This window comes from Chelmon rostratus, chromosome 16 (assembly GCF_017976325.1).
Source record: "Chelmon rostratus isolate fCheRos1 chromosome 16, fCheRos1.pri, whole genome shotgun sequence".
Lineage (NCBI taxonomy): Eukaryota > Metazoa > Chordata > Actinopteri > Chaetodontiformes > Chaetodontidae > Chelmon > Chelmon rostratus.
In genome coordinates, this window is record NC_055673.1 from 1,846,042 (window position 1) to 1,870,833 (window position 24,792).

At 42.4% G+C, this 24,792-nt stretch overlaps 1 protein-coding gene across 1 annotated transcript; it reads left to right on the forward strand.

Moving 5' to 3' along the window:
* Positions 1 to 76: 76 nt before the first annotated feature.
* LOC121619100 (RLA class I histocompatibility antigen, alpha chain 11/11-like) lies at positions 77 to 24,749 on the forward strand. The gene is made up of 10 exons (XM_041954699.1): positions 77 to 246; positions 1,366 to 1,638; positions 2,016 to 2,306; positions 4,138 to 4,425; positions 5,300 to 5,419; positions 20,785 to 20,823; positions 21,343 to 21,372; positions 21,781 to 21,819; positions 23,449 to 23,481; positions 23,767 to 24,749. Exons 1-10 carry the CDS (start codon positions 192 to 194, stop codon positions 23,838 to 23,840), a joined length of 1,242 nt encoding a protein of 413 aa, XP_041810633.1. The 5' UTR covers positions 77 to 191; the 3' UTR covers positions 23,841 to 24,749.
* Positions 24,750 to 24,792: the final 43 nt, after the last annotated feature.

The window sequence follows — 24,792 nt, forward strand, 5'->3', positions numbered from 1 at the left end:
CTGAATGGAATGCGACCCAACTCGTAATTTACGACACTACTCGGTAATTTACGAGCGGCACCTGAATGCACCATGTAGACTGCAGTCAGTTGAGTCAGTCGACGGGAGCAGGCAGCTGGTAGCTGTGGGGAACGGGCTGTCGTCGTCCAATAGTCCGGTAAAAGTCGAGAGGGGAGACCGCTTTGAGTCGAATGGATTTCATCGCAGTGTGTCTCCTTTTGGGGACAGTACTGACGGTAAACTGCGGTAAGTTAGAGTTTTCTGACACGTTAATCTGAGTCGGGTCAAAAGTGAAAGTAAAACAAGTTGTGACGTCTTTGAAATTCGGATGTCTGTGAAGGACTTTAGTGAAATTCGTCACAATGAACATTTAGTGTTTTTATTTTTTTATATATTACATTTATTTTAATGGCCCGACACATCAAAACAAACTCGTTAATTTACTTTGTGTGTATAAAACATTGTCAGCTGGGCGGGGTGGGTGGGTTCTTCTTTATTTTCTTTTTCTTTGATTGTCAAGCACTTACATTTCATTTTGTATGAACAGTGCTATATAAATAAAGTTATTATTATTATTATTACTATTATATAACATGAACTTTTATGAAATACATTCAGGTTACATAAATCAGAAGAAGTATTTTCTCTGCAAGGATTATAAAAAAAGTCACAGTGAATCAGTTGGAAAAAGGAAGTTTTAATTAAAATTGTTCCTGTTTTGGGGGGGCATTTATATTTGTGTAAATCTATCATCATGTTCTCAGGCTCCAAGTAATCAGGTATAGATCAAAGATTGTTGCACAGGGTAAAGACCAAAGGTTGGCAGACCTGTATGAGTGTTTATTGACTGAGGCGGACAGGCATCGTCGTAAAGATATCTCGGGCAAGATGGGGCCAGTCACAATTGGCTCATAAACAAAGTTGGACTATAAATGTTTTATAGATATTTCTGTGAAAAGCTTAAACTCTGCTTTCTATCTGTGTACACAGGAGGCATTACAGGAAGTCATAGACTGTTTGTAAATGTCCGATCGATGGCGTCACTGCACAGTCTGTGCAGACATGCTGTCAGTGTACATAAATCACATTGTTGGCTCAAACAAAAAAACACCTGTTTAAGCTTCAATGTGGACATACAAAGTAAATGTGACGTAACATGCGCTAATATTGTGAACAACATAAGAATCTAGACTGAATCCAGCAGCCATATTGCCACACAAAGACGTAGTTCTTGATCTGTTCTGTCCGATCCAACTAGAAATGCACAGCACATCTCCAGCCTTCTTCCAGTTGTCAAGTCTAGTGGCGTTCGCCTCCCTTGTCTTATGGATATCTGTCTCTCTTTCTACCTTGTGTGACTCTCAGAGATTCATTCCCTCACTTACATCTACACGGCCCTCTCCAAACCTGTCGCATTGCCGGGCATCCACGAGTTCACAGCAATGGGTCTGCTGGACAACAAGATGATTGACTACTTTGACAGTACAACGAACAAGAAGGTCCCCAAACAAACCTGGATGGCAGAAAGACTGTCTTTAGATTACTGGGAAAAAGGCACACAGTCTCGCCAGAGCAAGCAGCAGTGGTTCAAAGTCAACATCGACATTCTGATGAGGAGAATGAGACAGAATGACACAGGTAAGAGCCCTGAAATGTGTTTTTATGACCATTTTAAGACCATGAAATCAACAGCTATAAAGAATAGTGAAGTCCAGAAGAAGTGAAGCTGTTCTGTTAGAAAAAAGATATTACTGCTGCTTAAATTAAACAAAAACCATATTGCTTTCATGAGATGAGATAAGATTAACACCGTAAGTGCAGGTGTGATCAGAGGTGAAACAGGCTTGAAACTTTCAACTGGAGAGGGAAGCAAAACTCTGCTTTCCAGTCTTGTGTTCTTCTTCATATAACGTTTAACCAAAGAACCTCAAATTAGACGCAGCTCATCATCTTGTCAGTATCCATTTCCTTGTTTGTCAGTTATTTCACCGCCCCGCCTTCACTTCTGGTTTCAGACGTCCACGTTCTTCAGTGGATGCACGGCTGTGTGGGCGAAAAGCAGGCCGACGGCAAGATGAAGTTCCTCAGCGGCAAGGACATGTACAGCTACGATGGAAACAGCTTCCTGTTCTTTGACGACGCTAACAGCGTCTGGGTCGCCCCAGCTAATGCAGCAAGGGAGACCAAGAGGAAGTGGGATGAAGTTCATGTCCTGAAAGAATACACCAAAGGCTACCTGGAGAACGAGTGCATAGAATGGTTGAGCAAGTTCATGGAATATGGGAACAAGCAGCTGAGAAAAGCCTGTACGTTTGACTGAAGACCATTTCTGTGTCTGTATATTCACTATCACCAGAGGTAATATAAGGAGCTTTAGTAACAGATGGACTACCGTGCAGGTTGTTGAAATGTGAAACATGGAGGTTGAAAAGTCTTTCAAGTTAATTTAAACACAAGATACTTGTGCTCAAAAAGAGGATTCATTCTCAGTGAAGAACCTTGGAGCCCTAATCTGCCTCTATACCTGCCAAAGAGCAGTGATTCCTAACACGTCTCTGGGGGTCATCAGGTAGAAACCTCCCTTCAACGGTGTTTCGCCTACTTAGTCCCACGACACCTCCAGGAGGCTAGGCGGTGAACTCCGGCGTCCCAGAGTCACCCCCCCTAGTGCCAGTTCACACTGCTCCTACACAATCCAAACAGCACTGCCACGTTCAACTGACCCAGAGATGCTCCAGGTAGTGGCCAGTACCGTTTCTACCATTTAGCTAATGCTAACCGCTAAGAAGAACAGAAGAAGACAATATCGTTCCGATGCTATCATTTAGCTAATGCTAATGCTAACCGCTATCTGCTAAGAGGAACAGAAGAAGACAATAAAGCTAGATTCACCTATACTGTTAATGTTAACTGCTAGCTACCAGTACTAACGGCTAAGATACTATCATACTACCACCGCTTTAGCTATTGTTAGCTGCCACAATGCTACCACAGGCCTAGATGCCACATGTAACTGCAGATTGCCACACTACCATCATCTACCCCTGCCTCTCACCAACTGCACCAATAAAAGCGGGGTGGGAATACAAACCCTGGTTCGGGTAGGGGGTAGAAAGTGAAGAGGTAGAGTCAAAGATGAAAGTAGGGATTGGATACAGACCCTTGTTCGGGTAGGGGGTAGAAAGCTTAGAGGGTGCTGAAGGTGGAGGCCTAAACCACAGACTAGATTTAACAGCCTCTTCTAACATTTCCTTCAAAAAGCAAACAAAACAGGAAAACAACCAAAAAAAGAACAAACAAGCCAACTCTGTATCTTACAACACAAACTCACCTGAACAGGCCGCATGGTCCCAAAGAGAGACTCTAGCTGGCCACACCCCCACCTTATCTACACTTCCTCTTCCTGGATCTCTTCCTATTGGGAGAGCGAGAAGATGGGGCGGGGAAAGCAGAGCAGAGGAGAGGTGTCTTGTTCAGACTTTAACCTCTTCTCCCGCCGGGTTAGGCATGCATGTCCTCTGCCCCCCCTCTCAGCACCTGATTATGCCGCCATGTATGCCGCCTTGTGATAAGCTAATTCTACAACCTGACAAAATGTGCTTTAAACTTGCTGTACCTGAGCAGAGTGGGCACGATTGATCGCCCTGTACCCAGAGACTTAGGTTCTGCGGGGTTGGCAACACATCGTATGTCGCCCCTATCAGAAATTTAATACGGCCTTCCTCCATATTCCACAGTTCCCTCCAACTAAGTTTCCTCTTCTCAACACCTTCCCAATTCAACCATTGTCCCTGTTTGGCCTGACCATTTGAGATCTGTAATCACCTTCTATTGAAAAGGTAGAAACTCTACAGTAGCAGTATTAATGTCATTTGCCAACCTGGAACCAAAACCAATATGGAAGCCACCATATCAGAACCAGACAGAAAAAACAGATGTTGATGTTGCTCGTTTTCTACCATGAAGTATTTGTTTTTGTGTGATTCTGGTGTTGCAGTTGAACGTTTTGTGCCTGTTTGATTTTGTAGTAGATGTAGCATCTTATTATGATGCATGCAGTTCATTAAGAAGACATTAATAGTATCATGTGTGGTCACATTGGTCAAATATTAAGTCATTTTACGGTTGTCTGTCCAGCTCCTCCTGAGGTGTACATGTTTGGACACAACGCCAAAGTTAAGACAAACGTCATTTTGACGTGCCTGGCCACTGGTTTCTGCCCTCAAAACATCGAGCTGTGGATCAAAAGGGACGGCCGCATTCTCACTAAGGAGGACGGAGTGCACAGTTCTGGGGTTAGACCAAATGAGGACGACACGTACCAGAGAAGAGACCACGTGGAGATTCTGAAGAGCGGTCAGAAGTCCAGATACACCTGTGAGGTGAATCACCGTGCATCCGGGCTACACGTTGAGAAGGAGTGGGGTAAGAAACGTTTTCTTATCGTTTTTGAGGCAAAAACTGCTCGTGATCAGATGGTTTTACGGTTCAGGCCATGGCAACGGCAGGAAGATTTAGATCCAAGTTTGAATAAATCAGAATAATCTTTACAATAATGTTTCATCATAGAATAGACTAAAACCATGAATAAATCCTTTGTTGTTTAAAATATTTACTGTCATCGAAGATGTGGCAGGATGAGTTCATTTCTGTGTCATAGTTCGCAGTAACACGTGATGGCATACAAAGCAACGAGAAACGTTCTTTGCAAATGAGACTTTTTTGAGCTTGTAGAAAGTTAAGAATCATTTTAAACAGTCTCCTCTCTAAATACTGAAATAATCGTCCTCTTTGTCTATGTGCTGTTTTTCAGCTCAGAAGTTTTCCACCAGCACAAATGACCAAAATCATGTTATTTTAATGTAGTCAAATTGTCGCGTTGCTATCACGTAAAGGTTCAGTGTGCAGGATTTAGTGGCATCTAGTGGTGAGGTTGCAGATTGCAACCAGCTGAACACCCCTCCCGTCACCCTTTGCAAGCGTATCAGAGAACCTACGGTGGCGTTCAGTTAATGTGAGAGCGAGAAAGGCACTCTGTAGAGTCGTGTTTGGTTTGTCCGCTCTGGGCTACTGTAGGAACAAAAACACAATGATTCTTATTTTCAGGTGATAAAAACATACTGATGATTATTATATTGCATTTCTGCCAATAGATTCCCCTCAGTCCTGCACACTGGACCTTTATCATCTACATTTTCATTGCAGACATCAGCTCCATAGTAAATTGAAGCTAACTCATAGAAATGATGTTGAAAGTGAAGTGAACATGAAACTAATGTGATTTTTTTCTGGGTTTTAGATTGGTCAGTAGCTGAGGAGTCTGTAGTACCTGTACCTGTCATTGCTGGTGTGGTAGTGGTCCTGGTGGTTGCAGGTGTGGCTTTGATACTGATCCTGATGAAAAAACGCAGACATGCAGGTAGGTGCAAATTATTACCATTGTCTTCCCTTGACAAAAAGATACAGAGGGAGTGGAATATATTTGTTTTGTGCTTTGGTAACAAAAAGGTAACTCCTTTATTTCTCTCAAAGTCTTATGAAATTCAGTGTTCAGAGTTTATTGTTTGTTCAGGACTAATTCCAAGCAAATGGGAGGTTTAATTATTATTATACCTGCCATGTTTATTATTTATTTATTTATTATTGATTATAAATGTTTTCTAGACATAACAAACATACAAATACTCCATCAAGGAGATCAGAAAACATAAACATTACCTCACATTTATCCGTAGAAAACACAAAACAATGACACAACAAATCAGAGACTAATTAAAATATTTTTTCACTTCTATCCTTATTGCCACTCTTTGCTGACCTTTATCTCCTGATGGAGGATACCTAAGAACACAATCTTATGAAGAATTAACAATTAATTTTGTAGCAAGAACCGAGGGGTCCATGTGACACTGTGCTTTTATGAGATAAAATCTCAATGGTGATGCAAAATCTACCCAGTTTTTGCAGAAATTCTTAAATTTATCTGATTCTAGCCTAGCAGAGAATGTCAATCTTTCCATCATATAAATATTATGCATCACTTCAATCCAATCCTCCATTTTAGGTGCATCTGTTTTCAACCACCTCCTGGTGATGGCTTTTTTACCTGCAACTAACATTATTCTGAATATATATTTTTCCCCTGGAATTGTTGTTCCCTGATTCCTTTTTCCCAAGTAAAAAATATCAAATGTGAATGGACATTCTATTTTCAAAATTTTCTCCATGCAGTTCTTTAAACCCTGCCGATAAGGTATAATAGAAGGACATTCCCAAAAGATATGGAAGTGATTGGCCTTATTTTCTCCACAGAGTCTCAAACATCTATTGCCCTGAGATTTCCTTTGTATTGGTGTAATAAAATATCTCACGATGTTTTTCCAACGATATTCTCTCCATGAGAGGGAGCAGGTTGTTTTCCATTGTTGTTCACTGATCTTTTCCCATTCCTCCTCTGATAGCCTCCTTCCAGCCTCTTTCTCCCACTCCACTCTTTTATATATGCTGTATTGTTACCTTTTAATTTTTCCACTTCTTTATTCAGTTTTGAAATTATTTTTTTACCTGAATCTGATTCATATGCTAAAATAAACAATTTAATATTTCCCCACTCTGGCTCTTCCATATTTAAATTTTTTTATAGTTTGAAGATATCTGTAAAGATCCTGATCTTTTAAGCCATACTGAATCTTTAATTCCTTAAAACGTTTAATAATCTTCTTCATAAAAAGCTCCCAAAATATTGTTGGACCCTCACCCCCATCTACCGAGCCCCTTATCTACTGTATTTGGAATAAAGTCTGAATCGTGCGCAATCCAACGCATATCCTACTCTGCTCTATCAGGTTATACTTTGATATAATCTCAAACCATATGTTAAGAGATAAACCCAGCCATGGATTTAGCTCCTCTTCAAGATGTTTTCTCATTTTATTATCATTTATTATGGCCTGTATTGGAATAGTGGTTGATGCACGACACTCTTTTCATCTTGCCCTATATGAGGGATTGCACAAGTTCCACAAAGTTTTTAATTGTGCAGCATGATAATAACGCTTAAGGCAGGGTAGGGCTAATCCCCCTTTAACTCTGGGTAACTGTAGGGTTGTAAATCTAATCCGTGTTTTGTTTTTCCCTTGTCAATTCTATCTTGAGGTGAGTTTATCCCAGTCTATGAAATCTTTGTCTGTTACCTTGAATGGCACAGTTTGAAATATATATAACAACCGTGGAAGGACATTCATTTTAATTAGGGACACGGGGCACGCTCCGAGTCACTGGCTCCTACAGCTATGAAATAGCTGCAGGAGCCAGTGACTCGGGGCTACTCAAAGCTGCGGGGCGAGTTAAGGGACGAAAACTTGGAGGAAGATGAAAAATAATAATAATAATAAGAAGAAGAAGAAACGCTCGGGCTGCCCCGAGTCACTTATTACTATCCCGCGCGTTTCTTCTTATTAGGGACACGGGGCACGCTCCGAGTCACTGGCTCCTACAGCTATGAAATAGCTGCAGGAGCCAGTGACTCGGGGCGTAGCCCCGAGTCACTTATTACTATCCCGCGCGTTTCTTCTTATTAGGGACACGGGGCAACGTCCCGAGTCACTTATTACTATCCCGCGCGTTTCTTCTTCTTCTTATTATTAGGGACACGGGGCAACGTCCCGAGTCACTTATTACTATCCCGCGCGTTTCTTCTTCTTCTTATTATTATTAGGGACACGGGGCACGCTCCGAGGCACTGGCTCCTGCAGCTCTGCTGCAGGAGCCAGTGACTCGGGGCATAGCCCCGAGTCACTTATTACTATCCCGCGCGTTTCTTCTTATTAGGGACACGGGGCAACGTCCCGAGTCACTGGCTCCTACAGCTATGAAATAGCTGCAGGAGCCAGTGACTCGGGGCGTAGCCCCGAGTCACTTATTACTATCCCGCGCGTTTCTTCTTCTTATTATTATTAGGGACACGGGGCAACGTCCCGAGTCACTTATTACTATCCCGCGCGTTTCTTCTTCTTATTATTATTAGGGACACGGGGCAACGTCCCGAGTCACTTATTACTATCCCGCGCGTTTCTTCTTCTTCTTCTTATTATTAGGGACACGGGGCACGCTCCGAGGCACTGGCTCCTGCAGCTCTGCTGCAGGAGCCAGTGACTCGGGGCATAGCCCCGAGTCACTTATTACTATCCCGCGCGTTTCTTCTTATTAGGGACACGGGGCAACGTCCCGAGTCACTGGCTCCTACAGCTATGAAATAGCTGCAGGAGCCAGTGACTCGGGGCAACGTCCCGAGTCACTGGCTCCTACAGCTATGAAATAGCTGCAGGAGCCAGTGACTCGGGGCGTAGCCCCGAGTCACTTATTACTATCCCGCGCGTTTCTTCTTCTTCTTCTTCTTCTTCTTCTTATTTTTCATCTTCCTCCAAGTTTTCGTCCTCAAACTCGCCCCGCAGCTTTGAGAAAACCCTCGCAAATTATATATCAAAACGTGCGTATTGTTCGGGATCGGTGTGCTATTACTTTTCTCAAATTTATCGCAGTTTTTCGCGTCGTAAGACGCGAAAAACTGCGATAAATTTCCCATAAGAAATGAATGGGACGGGCGAAAAAAACAAGATTGAAATTGGAGTTTTTCAAACATCTGTAGCTCAGGCATACATTCACCGAGAGACTTCATTTCAACTTTAAAATGTAGACCCAAGTCTGGTCTATTGGTGTGTTCATCCACATTTTGATTGGTCCTATAGTTTTTGATCAGTCACTGTTCAATGACAGTGATCGTTTGGCGGGAAATTTTGAGATTATAATGGGTGTGTATTGCGCGGAATGTTCGTGCTAGAGTGCGTGCTAGAGTGGCACAGAGTCTAAAAACGATCTGAAAATCTTCTCTTTTTCTCGTCGCTACGGCCACAAATTACACTCTACACGCATAATTTTGGGATCAGTTTGTAGACAAACTTGTCCTCTTTCGTGTGATGTCCTCGAAAAGCCGAGAGACTTACTGAATTTAAATAGTGAGACGTTTTGTGCAGCCAGCGCCCTCCTGTTCTCCCATTAAGTCCCATGTTAAAATTCAGAGCTGTTTTGTGAGCAAAGCAGAAATGCCTCCTGTCTTTAGATCGCCATAAAACGAAAAGTTGTTGTGTCAGGAATAAAACGAGGAGATGGCCGGACTCAGGAAGTTCTCGGGAGTCCGATGATCTATAGTACACTCTGATACGAGGTACGGTTCTCTCACCAGAGGATTTAGTTCAGGAGGTTCGCCGAACCCAAATCTCACTGCATACAATACAAACTCCTGTTCTCTGAGTCGCAGAGTCTTTTTAAGTCGACCATTTTGTCATTTTTCTAAAGAATATCTGGACATAAAACACACGTACATCTGGCCCAGACTTGTCCGCATCTCACAGTGTAATCGGTTTTTTGATAGCAGCTACGGTTTTGACACAATCGCAAGTTGTTCGGAAGAAACCGACAGCGAAAAAGCCGCTTTTCAAAGGAGGAGTTTAACAGGTGCAACTGTCATTTACACACACACCGGTCAATAACCCACGCACACACATCTGCAGGACAACAAGCCTGAGAATGATTATCTTAACGAGCTCAGTCAAAACAAGGGCATTGTTTGAAAACAATCTCCATCCAACAAACAGTTAAACTCAGCTTCACCAAGCGCTTTGCCAAAAAGGTTGAGACAGTAGTCACACAAATGCACACACACAAGCAGGGCTAACCAACAGCTAAAAAGTGATTAAAAACAAGCACGTCAAAACTGAACAGGAACAGGTAAAAAGTGGGAGAGGTAGAGAGGTAATTATCAGCAGGTGGGGCAGAAGTTACACACGCACACAAACAAACACACACACACACACACATTCAGACACACATATACCAGACACATCTCCATGTAGGAGCTGGTTGGGCTGCTTGTGTAGTTCAAGCAGACACACACACACAAACAGACGAAGACACACACATACGCAGTCACACACAACGACAGATACATAAACACACACACACAGACAAATGCATAATGAAAACCCCATCCCCCCGCCCCCTTGTTAACGCCGTTAGCTCTGTTAGCTCTGTTAGCACAGTTAGCTCTGTTAGCGCTAGCACCGTTAGCTATATTCGCACCTTTAGCTGTTAGCTCAGTTAGTGTTAGCTCTGTTAGCTCTGTTAGCATTAGCTCCATTCATGTTTATTGATTCAGTTCATTAATTCATGTTAACAGAGACATGAAGCAGAGGAGAGAAGCAGACACAGACAGCTGAGGTGATCAACAGAGACAGACAAGGAGAAAGCCACAGAAACACAGCTGAGAGCAATTCATTAATCAGGGACTGACTACCTCTGATATCTGCCGTTTTCTCAAATTGCAGCCTTTTTCAATTGTCCGCTGCTTCGCCATAGTTTCTCCTAGAGACTTCATTCAAACTTTAAAACGTAGATAATTTTGTCGGCTCGAACGCACCCCGTGTCCCTTTCAAAATTTCCCAGGGGGAATTTTCTAGTTGCTTTTACTCTTGAAACTAATGTTGTGAATGGGATTAAATTCAATCTATCAATATCAGATTTTATTCTTGAAATTAATGGATCATAATTTACCAATTTCATAAATCTTGAGGCAGAGTAATTCCCAAATATTTCATGGTTTTTGACTCCCAGTTAAATCTGAAACTTTCTGTGATGGTTCGGCCTGGTGCATAGTTAAAGGTAAGAACCTGTGTTTTTTTCACATTTAATTTATAGCCCGATAATAAACCAAAATCTTCAACTGTTGACATGAGTGCTGGAAGAGATACAGTAGGTTGCATCAAATATGTTAATACATCATCTGCAAATAATGCTATTTTCTGTTCATCGCCTTCTATGATTATACCTTTTATATTTTCATTTTGTTTTATCCATTGGCTCAGAGGCTCCAAATAGATAGCGAAGAGGAGAGGGCTAATTGAGCAGCCTTGACGACACCCACGTTTGAATATGAAAAAGTTAGAAAAATTTCCATTAATTTTGATCCTAGCTGTGGGTTTATAATAAGGACATTGTATGGTTTTGACAAATGTTTCATGAAAGCCAAATCTGTCCAACACCATATACAGGAAATCCCACCTAACAGAGTCAAACGCTTTTTCTGCGTCCAATCCCAGTATTACTGCTTCTAATCGTTTTTTGATGATATTTTGCATCACATGTGTGCGCCTAATATGCGCTTCTAGCTAGGATAGGATAGCAGTGAATAGTCTGTAGTCCTGGTTAAGAACACTCACTGGTCTAGAACTAGAGCAATCCAACCTATCCTTTCCTTCTTTTGGGATAACCAAAATAAAGGCTTCCTGCCAAGAGTTTGTAATTTCTTCTTCTTTTAGTACCCAGTTAAATGTGTTTTTTAGCAGGGGAATTTGTTAAACTCAGAGGCGTATCCATCCGTGCCCAGAGCCTTATTGGTCTTCAGCTTTGAAATTGCTGACTGTATTTCTTCTGTGGTGATTTCCTTTGTCAGAGCCAAGTTATGGTCCTCTGTTACTCCTAGTAAGTTTAAAGAGTTTAATAATATGGGTATCTGATCCTTGTTATTTATCTTTTAATAATATAACTTTTTGTAGTATGTTTCAAAACATTTATGTTTCTCTTCTGTCTTATATTTTATTGAATTGGTAAGTTAATCCCTAATTTTGTAAATATTATTATTTGCCATTTGCTTTTTTAACCTATAGGCCAGCAGCTTCGCAGATTTACTTCCTGCTTCATAATACCTCTGTTTCTTATGTTAAGATTGTGGCGTGTAATACGGAGAGGAACCCAGGAGCGGAAGCGGAGAAGGTTAAACAATGGTTTATTTACAAAACAGGAGGCACAAAAAAATCACACGAAGCATGCAGTCCACAAACGAAACTCAAAAAGGGGTCCAGAGAGTGCTGGGCTGTGTGGGCACGGGAGGCACTGAAACAGAAAGAGAGGAGACAAACAATTACTCCACAAGAAAGTTCTCAAATGTAACAATCAAACACTATACCACAAGGTAGATACAAAGCCAACTGGTACCACGGTACGAAGGAGTATACTCTGGCATCGAGGAGTGTCTCAGCAAGGTAGAAATAGGCGTCTTGATTGGGGAAGTGAATCCAGGTGCGCCCAATCACTCCTCGACGCAGCGGGGGGAAGGGTGCCTCCGGAAACAGGAAGTGAAGTTAGCCGCACAAACACAACAAAACAGGAAATGGACCTTCACAATAAATGTACAAGAAATACCAACCACCACAGTATCTCCCCTCAATGAAGGCCTACAGCCGTTCTACCCGGCTTGTCCCGAAGAAGGGACTCGTCCAGAATGAGACCCCTGGAGACCCAGGAGTGTTCCTCCGGCCCATATCCTTCCCAGTCCAACAGGTACTGGAACCCCCGGCCACGCGGGCGGACATCCAGGATCCGAGACACCGTGTAGGCGGGATGACCATCAATGAGGCGGGGGGGAGGCGGGGCAACGGCTGGAGGGCTGAGCTCACTGGAACACACTGGCTTCAACAGGGAGACGTGGAAGGTGGGATGGATCTTCATGGAGTCTGGCAGTTTGAGCTTGACAGCAGATGGGCTAATAACCTTCAAGACCTCGAATGGGCCAACAAAACGGGGGGAAAGTTTACGTGACTCGACGTCTAACGGAAGATCCCGTGAAGACAACCACACCTTCTGACCAGGATGGTATTACGGGGCGGAGACACGGTGAGCATCGGCCAGCTGTTTGTTCCTCTCAGATGAGCGAGTAAGGGCGGCTCTGGCAGAACCCCACACCTCCTTAATCCTCCAGAGGTGCTCTTTCACCGACGGGACGGCCACAGCAGTCTCCTGCTCAGGAAACAGGGGGGGTTGATAGCCCAAACAACACATGAAAGGCGACATACCTGTGGCCGCGCAGGAGAGGGAGTTGTGGGAGTATTCAGTCCAAGGGAGTTGAGAGCTCCAGGAGACGGGTTGATGTGCAGCAACACAGCGAAGGGCAGACTCCAGATGCTGGTTGGATTGCTTTGTCTGGCCGTTGGTGGTACCCGGAGGACAGGCTCGCCGTGGCACCCACTGCCTTACAAAACTCCTTCCAAACTTGTGATGCAAACTGTGGCCCCCGATCCGAGACCACATCGAGGGGGATCCCGTGAAGCTTGAAAACATGGTTAACGAGGAGGCTGGCAGTCTTGAGGGCAGAAGGCAGTTTAGGCAGGGGTCCATAATGAACAGATTTTGAAAAAAGATCAACAACAGTTAATACAACAGTGTTACCTTCAGAGGGGGGAAGTCCAGTAACAAAATCCATGGCGATGTGGGATCACGGGCTGCTCGGGATGGGTAAGGGGCGTAACAACCCCGCTGGAGGCTGATGGGAAGCTTTACCATGGGCACAGACAGAGCAAGCAGCTATGAACTCACGGGTGTCTCGGTACATTTTGGGCCACCAGAAACTCTGGCGGAGGAACTGGAGCGTGTGGTTGAAACCCGGGTGGCATGTAAGCTTGGAAGAGTGGGCCCACTGGAGAACCTGGGATCTGACCGAATCAGGAACGAACTTGCGGTAGGGGGGACCCGATCCCGGATCCGGTTGTTGCTTGGATTCGATCTCCCATGTAGCCATACCCACGATGCATGCAGGTGGAAGAATGGGATCCTGATGCTCCGAGTCCGAGGGAGGAGACAGGGCGTCCGGTTTGATGTTACGGGAACCAGGGCGATAGAAAGGGTGAAGTTGAAACGACTCAAAAACAGGGCCCACCTGGACTGGCGAGGGTTCAGTCTCTTGGCAGACCGTAAATAGGCGAGATTTTTATGATCTCCAGAAGCCTCTGGAGAACAAGTCTGACGTGCTGTTTGTGTTCGTCTAGGTCACGAGAAAAAAATCAAAATATCATCTAAGTAAACAAATACAAACCTGTTTAACATGTCTCTGAGCACGTCATCAATAAGGGCCTGGAACAACCGCCACAAAGATGTCATTAATCTCTGTTTTGATCCTTTTGATTTCTGGACTTATTTTTTCTACACTTTTTTATTTTTATGTTCTTGTTCCAATTTTCCAAGGTCTGATTCTAGTTTATTGAGTTTTTCCAGTTTTTTTCTTTTTAAGTATGCTGATTTGGCCATATTCACTATTTTTCCTCCTCCTCTGCTCCGTGGTTTTCCCTCATGCTACAAAAATGGCCAATGGCCCTGAACAGTCCAAAACAACAAAAACGATCACCAATAAACTAGTGATTAACAGTAAAACTTCCTTGCGTGGGGTCTGCATTTTGACCCTAAATAAGCCCTGATGATGAGTCTGCACTGAGGGATGTCCTCTTCCTCCAAGGGAAGTGGGCCCTCTCAGCTGCAGTTAGCTTTGTCCATATGTGTCCAACAGCTCCAAGAAAAAGAAAAGAAAAAAGAAAAGTAGCCCCGACCATTATCAAAATTTGCAGAGGAAATAGCCCTGTCTAAATTACCATAAATTAATAATCCAAAACAACATGAATGTGAAGGAGCAAGTTTAAGGTTTCTCACCTTAAACTTGTAAAGAAACACAGTCAAAGTACATGTAAGATATTTAATCCTCATCTATAAATCCAATGTCCATCAAACCTTAGTTTGAAGGGTTGCAGTTTTTGTTTAAATCCTGGTTCGGTCTCTTTGGGTGTTTGTCCCCTCTCTGTATGGCTGGCCTGCCAGGTTAGGCGCTTGATCCTCCCCAGTCCACTCTCTGTAGGTTTGACCACCGTCACCTGAAAGCCCCTCCTTGCTTTGTCCTTAGTCGCCTCTTCAGTCGAATTGTAAACACAAGTTTCTCCCTCAAAGAACACCCGTAGCCTCGCTGGAAATGGTGTTTGGAAGCGTATTTTACTCTCAAAAGTTTTTTTGCCTCTATGTATTCCTTCCGCTTCCTCAATGCCTCCGGATCATGATCATGATCCAGAAACACCTTTTGCCCCTCGTACTCGAAACCTCTTTTCTGCCATGCCGTCTTCATTATCTTTACTTTGTTTCTGAAGCTTATGAATCTTACCACGATAGATCTCGGTGGAGAATCTGGGGGGGCCGTGACGCCAAATCCTGGTGTGCTTTCTCAATCTGGAGGTGAAGGGATGGAGGCAACTCCAGCTTTTCTCTCAAGAGGGTCTCATTAAAATCAATCATGGACCTGTATCTGGATATTTTCCCTCCTCGAGTGACCCTCCTGATCCACCAGCCTGGTTTCAAACTGTTTCTGTAGCTCCAGGAGTTCAAGTGTAGCATCCTCAATGCACTGCAGACGCTCCTCAGCTTCTACTATCCGCCTCTCTGCACTGTCAATCCTGTTGTTTGCAACTCTGATATCTTCTTTAAGTGTCTGAGTTTTCATGACGAAAATCTAGCAACTCTCGAAGTATTGTCTCCAAGTTTGCTATGTATGTTGTGAGTTTTAAAACATTTTCACATACAAACATGAAAAAACAACAACAACAACAAAAAAACAAGATTACAACAACAATAACCCCAAAACAAAGGCTTCTCTGTTTTGTACTGTGTGATTGAACACAAATATATAATTCACCCATAATAAGGATGTGGAGTATCAAAACAAGAAAAAAAGAGAAAGGAGAAAATAAAAAAGAGTATTATTTTAGGACATCGCAAAGGACACTGCAGAGGACTACCAATAACTACGCCTCCTCCTCCATCTCACTCCCCATACCACTCAAATCCACATTCTCCATGTATTCAATAAAAGGTCCCCAAATGTTTTGAAATAGTGAATTTTGGTTTACTTGTATTTCTCCATGAGGTTGCTATAACTCTTTTTGCGAGCAGGAGACATAAATCCAGGACAGTAATTATTTTTCTAGAAATATTCTGTCTATCAGGATATAAACCGAGGATAAACAATTTAGGGTCAAGGACTAATTGTATCCCTAAAATTCCCTTTAAAGCTTGTTTAATCTCCCACCAGAACTGTTGGACTTTACTGCATTCCCAAACACAGTGAAAAAATGTCCCCTTCTCCTCTCCGCACCTGATGCACAAGTCTGGGATATCATTATTGTACTTACTAAGCTTTTCTGGAGTCACGTATGTCCTCATTAACCAGCTATATTGCAGAACTTTGAGGCGTGTATTGGTAGTTTGTGTTTGTGCTTTAGCACACGCTTCCTCCCAATCCTCAGAGGACAAGTCCTCCTGCAAATCTTGCCTCCAGGTGTTAAGTTTATGTAAAGAAGATTCAGAGGATCCCCCTGCTAACATGTTATACAGTCTGGAGATAATTCCCTTTCCAAGGCAATCTTTTTTCATTTCGATTTCCAAAGTGGACAGTGAGGGGATCGATACACACTTGTTTTGAGAGAAAAACATCATAGTCCTCAACTGAGCTGCCCAATAATGCCAGAGTGGATTGGGGCACTTCAGGCCTCCTCTATCATACGGTAGGTATAGAAGTGATAAACGTAGCCTTGGTCGTCTATTATTCCACAAAAAACGTACAAACATTTTCTTTAGAAGTGGGAATAAATTAACAGGAGGTGGCAATGGGATGTTCTGAAACAAGTACAGAAGCTTTGGCATTACATTTAATTTAAGAACATTAATTCTTGCTATAAGCGATAAGGGCAGGGAGTTCCATCTATCTATAGAGGAAGTAATTGAATCTACCATTGGGCTGTAGTTAACCTCGACAATCTTAATTCCCAAATATGTAAAACAATCTACTTTTCTGAATTGGAACGAAGCCCCGGCACCATTTCTTTCTTCTGAGTTGAGAAACATTAGTGAAGATTTGTCTTTGTTCACTTTATACCCTGATATCTTTCCAAATGTGTTTATTAGCTCTAACAGGGCTGGAATAGAATTTTTTTCAATTTTTTCAAGAAGAGAATGACATCATCAGCAAATAATGCAATTCTGTGTTCCTGTTGACCAACTGACAAACCAGTTATGTTTTTATGGGACCGCACTGCAATGGCAAATGGTTCAATTGCTAGAATAAATAATAAGGGACAAAGGGCACCCCTGCCTACATCCGCGTTTTATTGTAAATGGTTTAGATATGATTCCATTTGTTATTATTTCAGCATAAGGTTCATTGTATAAAAGTTTAACCCACTGACAGAAATTATCCCCACAACCAAATCTGTTTAATATTTCAAATAGGTAGGGCCACTCAACTCTATCAAAGGCCTTTTCGGCATCCAATGATAGCAAAGCAGTATCTAATTTTTCTTCCTGATTATAAAGAATATCCAACAATTTTTCAAAAAAGACCTTAAAAGTTTCGTTGATTTTTAGGGGGTCAACAATAATTTGTCCATCACAAGTTTCAACTGAGGTAATACTTTTCTCATTTTGTAATTGTCGAGGAGACGCCAGGCTAAAAGTTTACCGGGCCTTTCCCCCTGGTCATAAAACGCCTGCTTAAGACGCAAAAGATGTGAAGCAGCTTTAGAAGCAGAAAGTTCATTATACTGTGTTCTTATTAGCAGAGGTTTCTGATGAATATTTGGACATAATGTTTGATAGTATTCCCTCTCAAGCAATTCAATCTCTGCTTCCAACTTTTTAGTTTTCTGATATGTTTGTTTAGTCTTATAGCTCGTAAAACTAATTATCTGGCCTCTTATGTAGGCCTTAAAGGCTTCCCATCTTGAAGAGGATGATGTTTCATCTGTATTGATTTCAAAAAAGATATTGATTTGGTTATCTATAAAAGATATAAATTCTGAGTGTAGGAGCCATTTTTGTTTAAATCTCCACCTAGGGGGGTCTCTCCTTAGCCTTACATCTTCATATATTAGTGAATTTGGTGCATGGTCCGAAATTTAAATGATGTCATAGTGGCAGTCCTTTATTTTATGTCTCAGGTCCCAAAAAATAATCAATGCGCGAATATGATTTATGCGTACCCGAGTAACAAGAGTATTTTAAGCCTTTGGGATTCATATCTCTCCAGATATCTATCAAATTAAGCTCCTCCATAAAATGCTGAATAGTTTGTCTGCTTTTAGAATGAGACGTATCAATGCCTGAGCTTCTGTCCAACCCCGGATTCAATGTGCAATTAAAGTCCCCTGCTACAATATAGCTATCAGACAGAGATGAAATTGAGAGAAAAAGACAATGAAAAAACTTTGGGTCATCAATATTTGGAGCATATATATTAATCAGATTTATTTTTTCCGTAATAAGCATGCCCTGTAGAATAATATGCCTTCCAGTCTTGTCTTTAATGACCCTTGTCACATGAAATGGTATGGATTTATGAATCAAAATCATAACTCCTCTTGCCTGAGAAGCTGAATATATATTGCCTTGCCACCTCCTCCTAATTCTCGTCTCTTGATAACAGATGGGTTTCTTGAAGTAGCATGATATCAGAGTGTATAGATTTCACCTTAGTCATTACTTGCTTGACCTTTTTCAGTTTTTGCAGTCCTCTGCAGTTCCAAGAAGATATTTTAATTTTTACTCCACCAGACATAATATATACCATTGAATGGGCTCCACCATGCGTTCAAATTTTTTAAGAACAGAGAAACAAGAAGCACCTGAATGTTAAGAACTACATCCATAGTAATGAACACTGAACACTCTATCCCTTTAACTTGAAACTTAAACTTTGTTACCAAGTTCCCTCCCCCCTATGTATAATGGTTCCTATCTAACAGCTGAAGGCCGTTCCACACAGAAGTGAGGCTCAACCGGCTATACCTAACCACTCTCTCTTATTCCACCCCGCTATGAACATAGAAAACTCGTTATTAATTACGTTCAGAAATTACTTAACTTAACGCTCAGTAATTATCCATCCATATCAATACTCTATAATGTGCTGGTGATTACCGCATCTTACCCAGGACTACTTTCTGCTCTCAGAGTCCTTACAAAATTCACTGCTTCAGCTGGCTTGTTAAATATGCGAGATTGCCCGTTATGTGTCACCAAAAGCCGTGCAAGAGGGATCATGCCGTATCGAATCCCCATGGCTCGAAGCTGTTGTCTCACGGCATCAAACTCCTTATGTTTCTTGTGCACGCCGGCTGCAAGGTCCTCCTGGTGATTCTTGTATAGTATCTGTCCCTGTGCCCTGGCGGCTCTTATCACAGATGATTTGTCCTTATAATTTGAGAACTTCATGATAAGAGTCCGTGGTGCAGCGATGTTTGTTTGACTCTTCGGGCCGATACGATGCGCTCTCTCCAGTACCAGAGTTGTGCGCAACGGTGCTAGATTCAGAGGCTCCGGCAGCCAGCTTTCCAAAAAGGTGCACGCATCCTCCCCCTCTGCGCCCTCAGGTAGATTAACCAGTCTCAGGTTAGATCGTCGCGATCTGGCCTCCAGATCCAGCACTTTTTCCTCAAGATCCTTCTTTTTATTTTCAAGGGTTTTAACGGTTGCTTGTAAACTGGTGATGATATCCTCTGCTGCAGATATCCGAACCTCCACCTCTCCGACCCTCTCAGCACACTCATTGAGATCTTTTTTCACACTTTCTATTGCTGACAAAATGCCATCTAGTTTGGAGGAAAAATCGGATTTCAAGTTTGCAATTGCAGCCAGTATTGCGTCGGAGCCAGCTTCGTCTAATTTTCCTTTCCCAGTCACTTCCCCATCACTGTTTTCCTCCTCCATTGCCTCGCATGTGTTTGTATTAGCTTCGCTAACATCACGGTTAGCTTCGGGGCTTAGCTTAGAAGTAAATTTAGATAACTTCGACTGAGTCGGCTTACTAGGATTTTTACCGGGTTTCCTTTGCGCCAGAGGCATCACAGCAGTCCTAAGACGTTGCTTTCAATCTCTTATAACGAGTATTGTCAGGTGTTTTGCAGAAAGATAGCGGAGCCGAAGCAAGCACGTCCTCTCAGCACGCCGCCATTACCGGAACCCAGTTTGCTATGTTTTAAGTAGACTGGACCTCTTCGCTTTGGCTGTTCGGACTCGCCCCCCTTTCATGTGTTAGTTGGGTAGCTCTTCACCCTGTTCCATTAGCTCCGATGCTAATGTATCTTGTTCGTCGTCTCCTTCGACGTATAACTCGGGTTTTTGAGACTTTTTTCCTGATTTTCCTCTCTTTATAATCAATACCCTTTGTAAGTAATATTTAACACATATTACACTTGCTTATTGACAAATAGATAGGGCGTTTAAAACTCAAAGTCAGGAGGCTCACTTTTTATGCTGCTGCCATCATGGACGTGCACCGAAAGTCCAAGTTTATTATTTTCAATTCATTAGTATTATAGAATTATTATTAGATGTCCTATCTCTTGGCAGAGCGGCGACCAGACTTGCTTCAGGTTGTAGAAAACGTTTCACCCTCAGCTGTCACTGATGAGGGCTGATTCTCTGAAACACACGATGACTGAACAAATGAAACTGAGCTGCTGTCTGAGCTCTGCCAAAGGTCGCTCTCTATGACACCGTTCCACGTCAGTTTCCGGGATCTCGTTCTTTCAGTCGAGCTCTCGTTTATATCTTTACAACAGCCAACAGAATAATTACAGTTTCACTGTTAATCTCTGGAGGTTTTAGAAAAGACTTTATGGATCTTTATTGATCTCACAATGGAGAAATTCACTCTTACAGAAGCTCTTCAGAACACACAGGGGGGGGTTTGTGCTTTGTTTGTATGAGTTCTTTGTTAGCAGATCTGTTATCATCTCTGTAAAGAGTTTGTAAATGATCAGATATACAGTCCTGTCTAAATTTGGACTGCTTACTCTAACCTGAGCGTGCATGAGGCAGTTGTGTCATTTTGGTAAATTATTTAAATTGATTTTCTTTTCTTTGCAGGGCCAGGTGTTTATGTCACCCCCCCCCCTGAGATCGTCAGTAAGTATCCTAGTCGAGTGACTGAAAGCCTGAAAGCTTCACTGACCAGGTTCATAATGCGATCATAAACACTGTAAGCTGGAATCAAAGCAGCCTGTGTGGCATGTACTGTAACCTTCACATGATCTGTGATTGTTTCAGGTTTAGAGCACAAATGCAGGTTTATTCACCTGTATTGTGTCAACTTGGACTAATGAAATCAAAGTCAAACTGCATGTTGTTTTCATAGTTTTCATATTGTTAAGACATCCAGCAGCTTTAGTTGCAGTTCCAGAGTTAACCTCTGGAGAGCTGTGTGTTTGTATTATTAACTGATCAAACATTGGGACCGGTTACAGTCACTGGGCAGCTGAGACTGGAGGCTGGGATCAGGACCAGGAAGAGTTGATCTTTGTTGAAAAAATGCTGAATAAATCCCATGCTGTGACGTCAGCTCAGTGAACTTCACATGAGTTATTCCAGCTAGATGGATGGAAATAGTTAATTTTGTGTGTATTTAAACATTGTCTTTATTGGCAGTGGCACGACTTGCTGCTACACCCTCCTCAGGTAAGTACTTTATTTCTCTGCTATCTGATTCTAGTAAAGATGGAAAGTTAATTCCTAAAATTATGTGTGTTGTTGCATGAATCATATTTCTATTGTTACAAGCTTGGCTCAGAAGGAGCAAACCCAAAAGTCTGGTCAAACCAGAATTAAATCAAAAAGGCAAACAAAGGCTTGTGAGGAGTCGTGCTGCTCTGCTTGCTGGTTAAAAACATTGGACAGAGCACTGGTGCAGTGATTTCTCACACATACATGTGGTGTTGATGGGCCTGAAAGCAGTCAGAAGATAATTTTTTTTTAAAAAGAAGACAATGTAATAGAAACAGGCTTTAATACTCTGTGTGTGTGTGTGTGTTTGTGTTTGTTTGTTTGTGTGTGTGTGTGTTTGTTTGTTTGTGTGTGTGTGTGTAGAGAATGGCAGCGATGACAGCGCAACATTTCTCATCAAAGGTAAATTTTTCCTACATAAAGATGTGACATTGCATTTAGCTACATGATGGTTCTAAGCACAGGTGATGCTGGAGTTCGGAGGAGCTGGAGGCAAGCCCGTCGACAGGGGAGGGCAACCGGGTATGTTGTCCCGGGCCTCAGGACCATAGGGGCCCCTGAATGACCCTTAATTTATTTTACTTTACATTCACATATTTCTTTTTAATTAAATCATTGCCTGATGCATTAAATATTATTTTCTACTTTAACATCTTAAATATTTCAAATATATATATATTCCTTTTTTTGCACCCCTAAAAGAGAGGAAGATAGAGGTGAACGAGAAACAATGATGAAGTTTTTAGAAGGGGGACAAGAAGCAAGCGAATTAGGGCTAGAGTTGTGGACGGTGACGTCGGTAAGTGAACAACAGCCGCTAACACTGAAAGTTTACATTGTCGCGATCACCGTGACCAAAGCCCGATTCGAGTCTGTCACCGGCCGCTTGTAGCCTAATGAGCTGCGGTATGACGAGACATGCTGCCCGCGTTGATCGGAGGAGAGAGAAGGTGATGGGAGATCAGGGAGGTAATGTTAGTCTGTGGGGAGCAGGTGCGCGAGGGTGAACAGACTCTGGTCCGGCAGCTGGATTTATCTTGTATATCTATCTATCTATCACTGTGTATTATAGCAAACGCTAATACGAATCCATCATCGAAACAGCACAAATGAGCAGCAGTGGAACAGCAGAGGAGCCAAGTCAAAGCCAAGGAGGGGGCATGTCCCGGGTCCCACTAAGCGCATTTGAGGAGGACCTGGGACCACTAGACCCACTTAATGCCATCTATGGCATGGGTCTACAAAGTATTTATGTTGATCTCTGCACAATGCTATGCATTTTCTTGTCTTTGCCAGTGACTGTAGCTGGAGGAGAGCGAGCCTTCAGCAAAATGAAAATAATAAAAAACTACCTACGCTCCACCATGTCACAGGGCAGGCTTAACAACCTAGCCATGCTCTCCATTGAGTGTGAGCTTGCTCAAAAACTGGATTTCACTGATGTTATAAATGACTTTGCTGTCAAAAAATCTTGGCGCATCACTGTTTGAGGGCTTGATAACCCCAGGGATGTGGAGGGGGCAGGCATAGGATGTTTAGTTATACTCTATAGCGCTCTCAGTTGTATTGTATTGTAGCCTACATGGGACAATAGATGGAAATGGTTTGTTTGTATTGTGTCACATCACATTACTGTCTGTTAACTGTCCATCTCAAATTAAATAATTTGAAAATTGACACTGTCATTGCTTGCAAAGCGTTAAAAGTACTGCGTATGTTCTCGTGACCGGTGGCGGGGTGGGGAGGGGGTGCTGGGGGGGGCCCTATGATGGTCTCTTGTCCCCGGGCCCCAGCAAGTCTGTTGACAGCCCTGGCTGGAGGTTTAGGAAAACTACAATATTCTGTTCATGTGAAAAATTAATGAGAAGTCATGTCACTTAAATCTACGATGGGATGCTGACCGCACGTTTTATTGTTAGTGTCCATTGAACTCTGTAAAAAAGGCGACCAAAAGTAGTCCAGGAAGCACAGATATGTCATGTTTCTACGCACAAACTGTGTACACACCTGAATCTCTTCTCTTTTCTTCAGGGTCTCAGGACAGCATTGACTCTGTAGTCCCCGGTAAGTATCTTTGTCAAATGATTAATCTGCACTGAGCAGGTTTACAAGTTTGTAGCCCAACTTGTCATCAGCCCCCCAGTAATTGCCATTACATATTGAGGTGAGGTTTTTAGCTTATTATAGGTTTAGCTCAGACCCTCAGCTGGAGTCGAGTCAGTGCATGTGGCGTGTGCTGCAAGCTTTCATTCCGGTGATGCTCCAAAGGTATCGTGTTGGGATGGCAGCGCAAGTCTCACAGACAGAAAACTCAAATCACTACATGACCATTTCTGTTCATCCTTACAGGCAGCGATCAGGACAGCGCAAAGAGCTGCGAGTCCACCAGCCTCATGAACGGGAATGTAGCGGAAGGCAACTGAATCAGAGTAAATCCGGACTCACCCTGCCCGCCGGAAACACATTGAACGATCCAGCAGATACCATGGGATTGAAAGGGTTTGTGTGTCAGGAATTTGAAAATGATCAAATTGAATAAGGAAAGATACTGAAGAAAAAAGGAAAACATGCTTCAAAGCGGACATGGCTATAAAAACTAAAGTTATAGTGCAATTTTGTAGAACACCACTGGTGCCGTCAGTGAAGGTAAGCATTTACTACAAATCAAAGTATACGCGTCGTCGTAGGAACACCAGTGTTTCCATCCCATCGTCATTTGGTCTCAGTATGCTGATGTGAGACTTGATCCATGACAGTCAGGCACTTATTACTGATCAAGGATAAAAAAAAAAGATCCTTCAAAGACTGCAGTAATGAATGGAAACCAACGGCTTCCTCAACATGGAAGCAATTAAAAATAACCTTTTACAAATTGCAAGCACTTAGCACATCATATGTAATTTGTAGAAAACAGGACTCAGTTTTTAAATACACTGGTATGAGAGAAAGCAGTAACTCGGGGTATTTGAAGTGAGTGGGCGGATGTCAAAAGTACTGCGTTTTTTATGTAATACTCTTGTATATAAAGATATTTTTGTTTTTATTGAGCTGAAACGCTTTAAAAGCTGTTAATGTGTAGGCTTATGGCAAAAATGATGCAGCACAATAAGCTCCAGTGCTGGATTTAATATTTGGATATTGCTTTTACTGACTCTGTCCCTGCTACTCCTTTTATGTTAAGGTGATATAATCTTATTTTCTTGATTTTAATGGTTACTCTTTTGAGTTCTTGGGTGCATATTTGTTAATCCAAGAGTGTATTCTTATCCATCTGTTTTATTATTGCTGAAATGTGGTGAATCAGTTAGCTGTGATAAAAAGTTCACTCCTGATGTGTGCGTGTATATTTACGCTGCGATAACATTGATTGTAAAA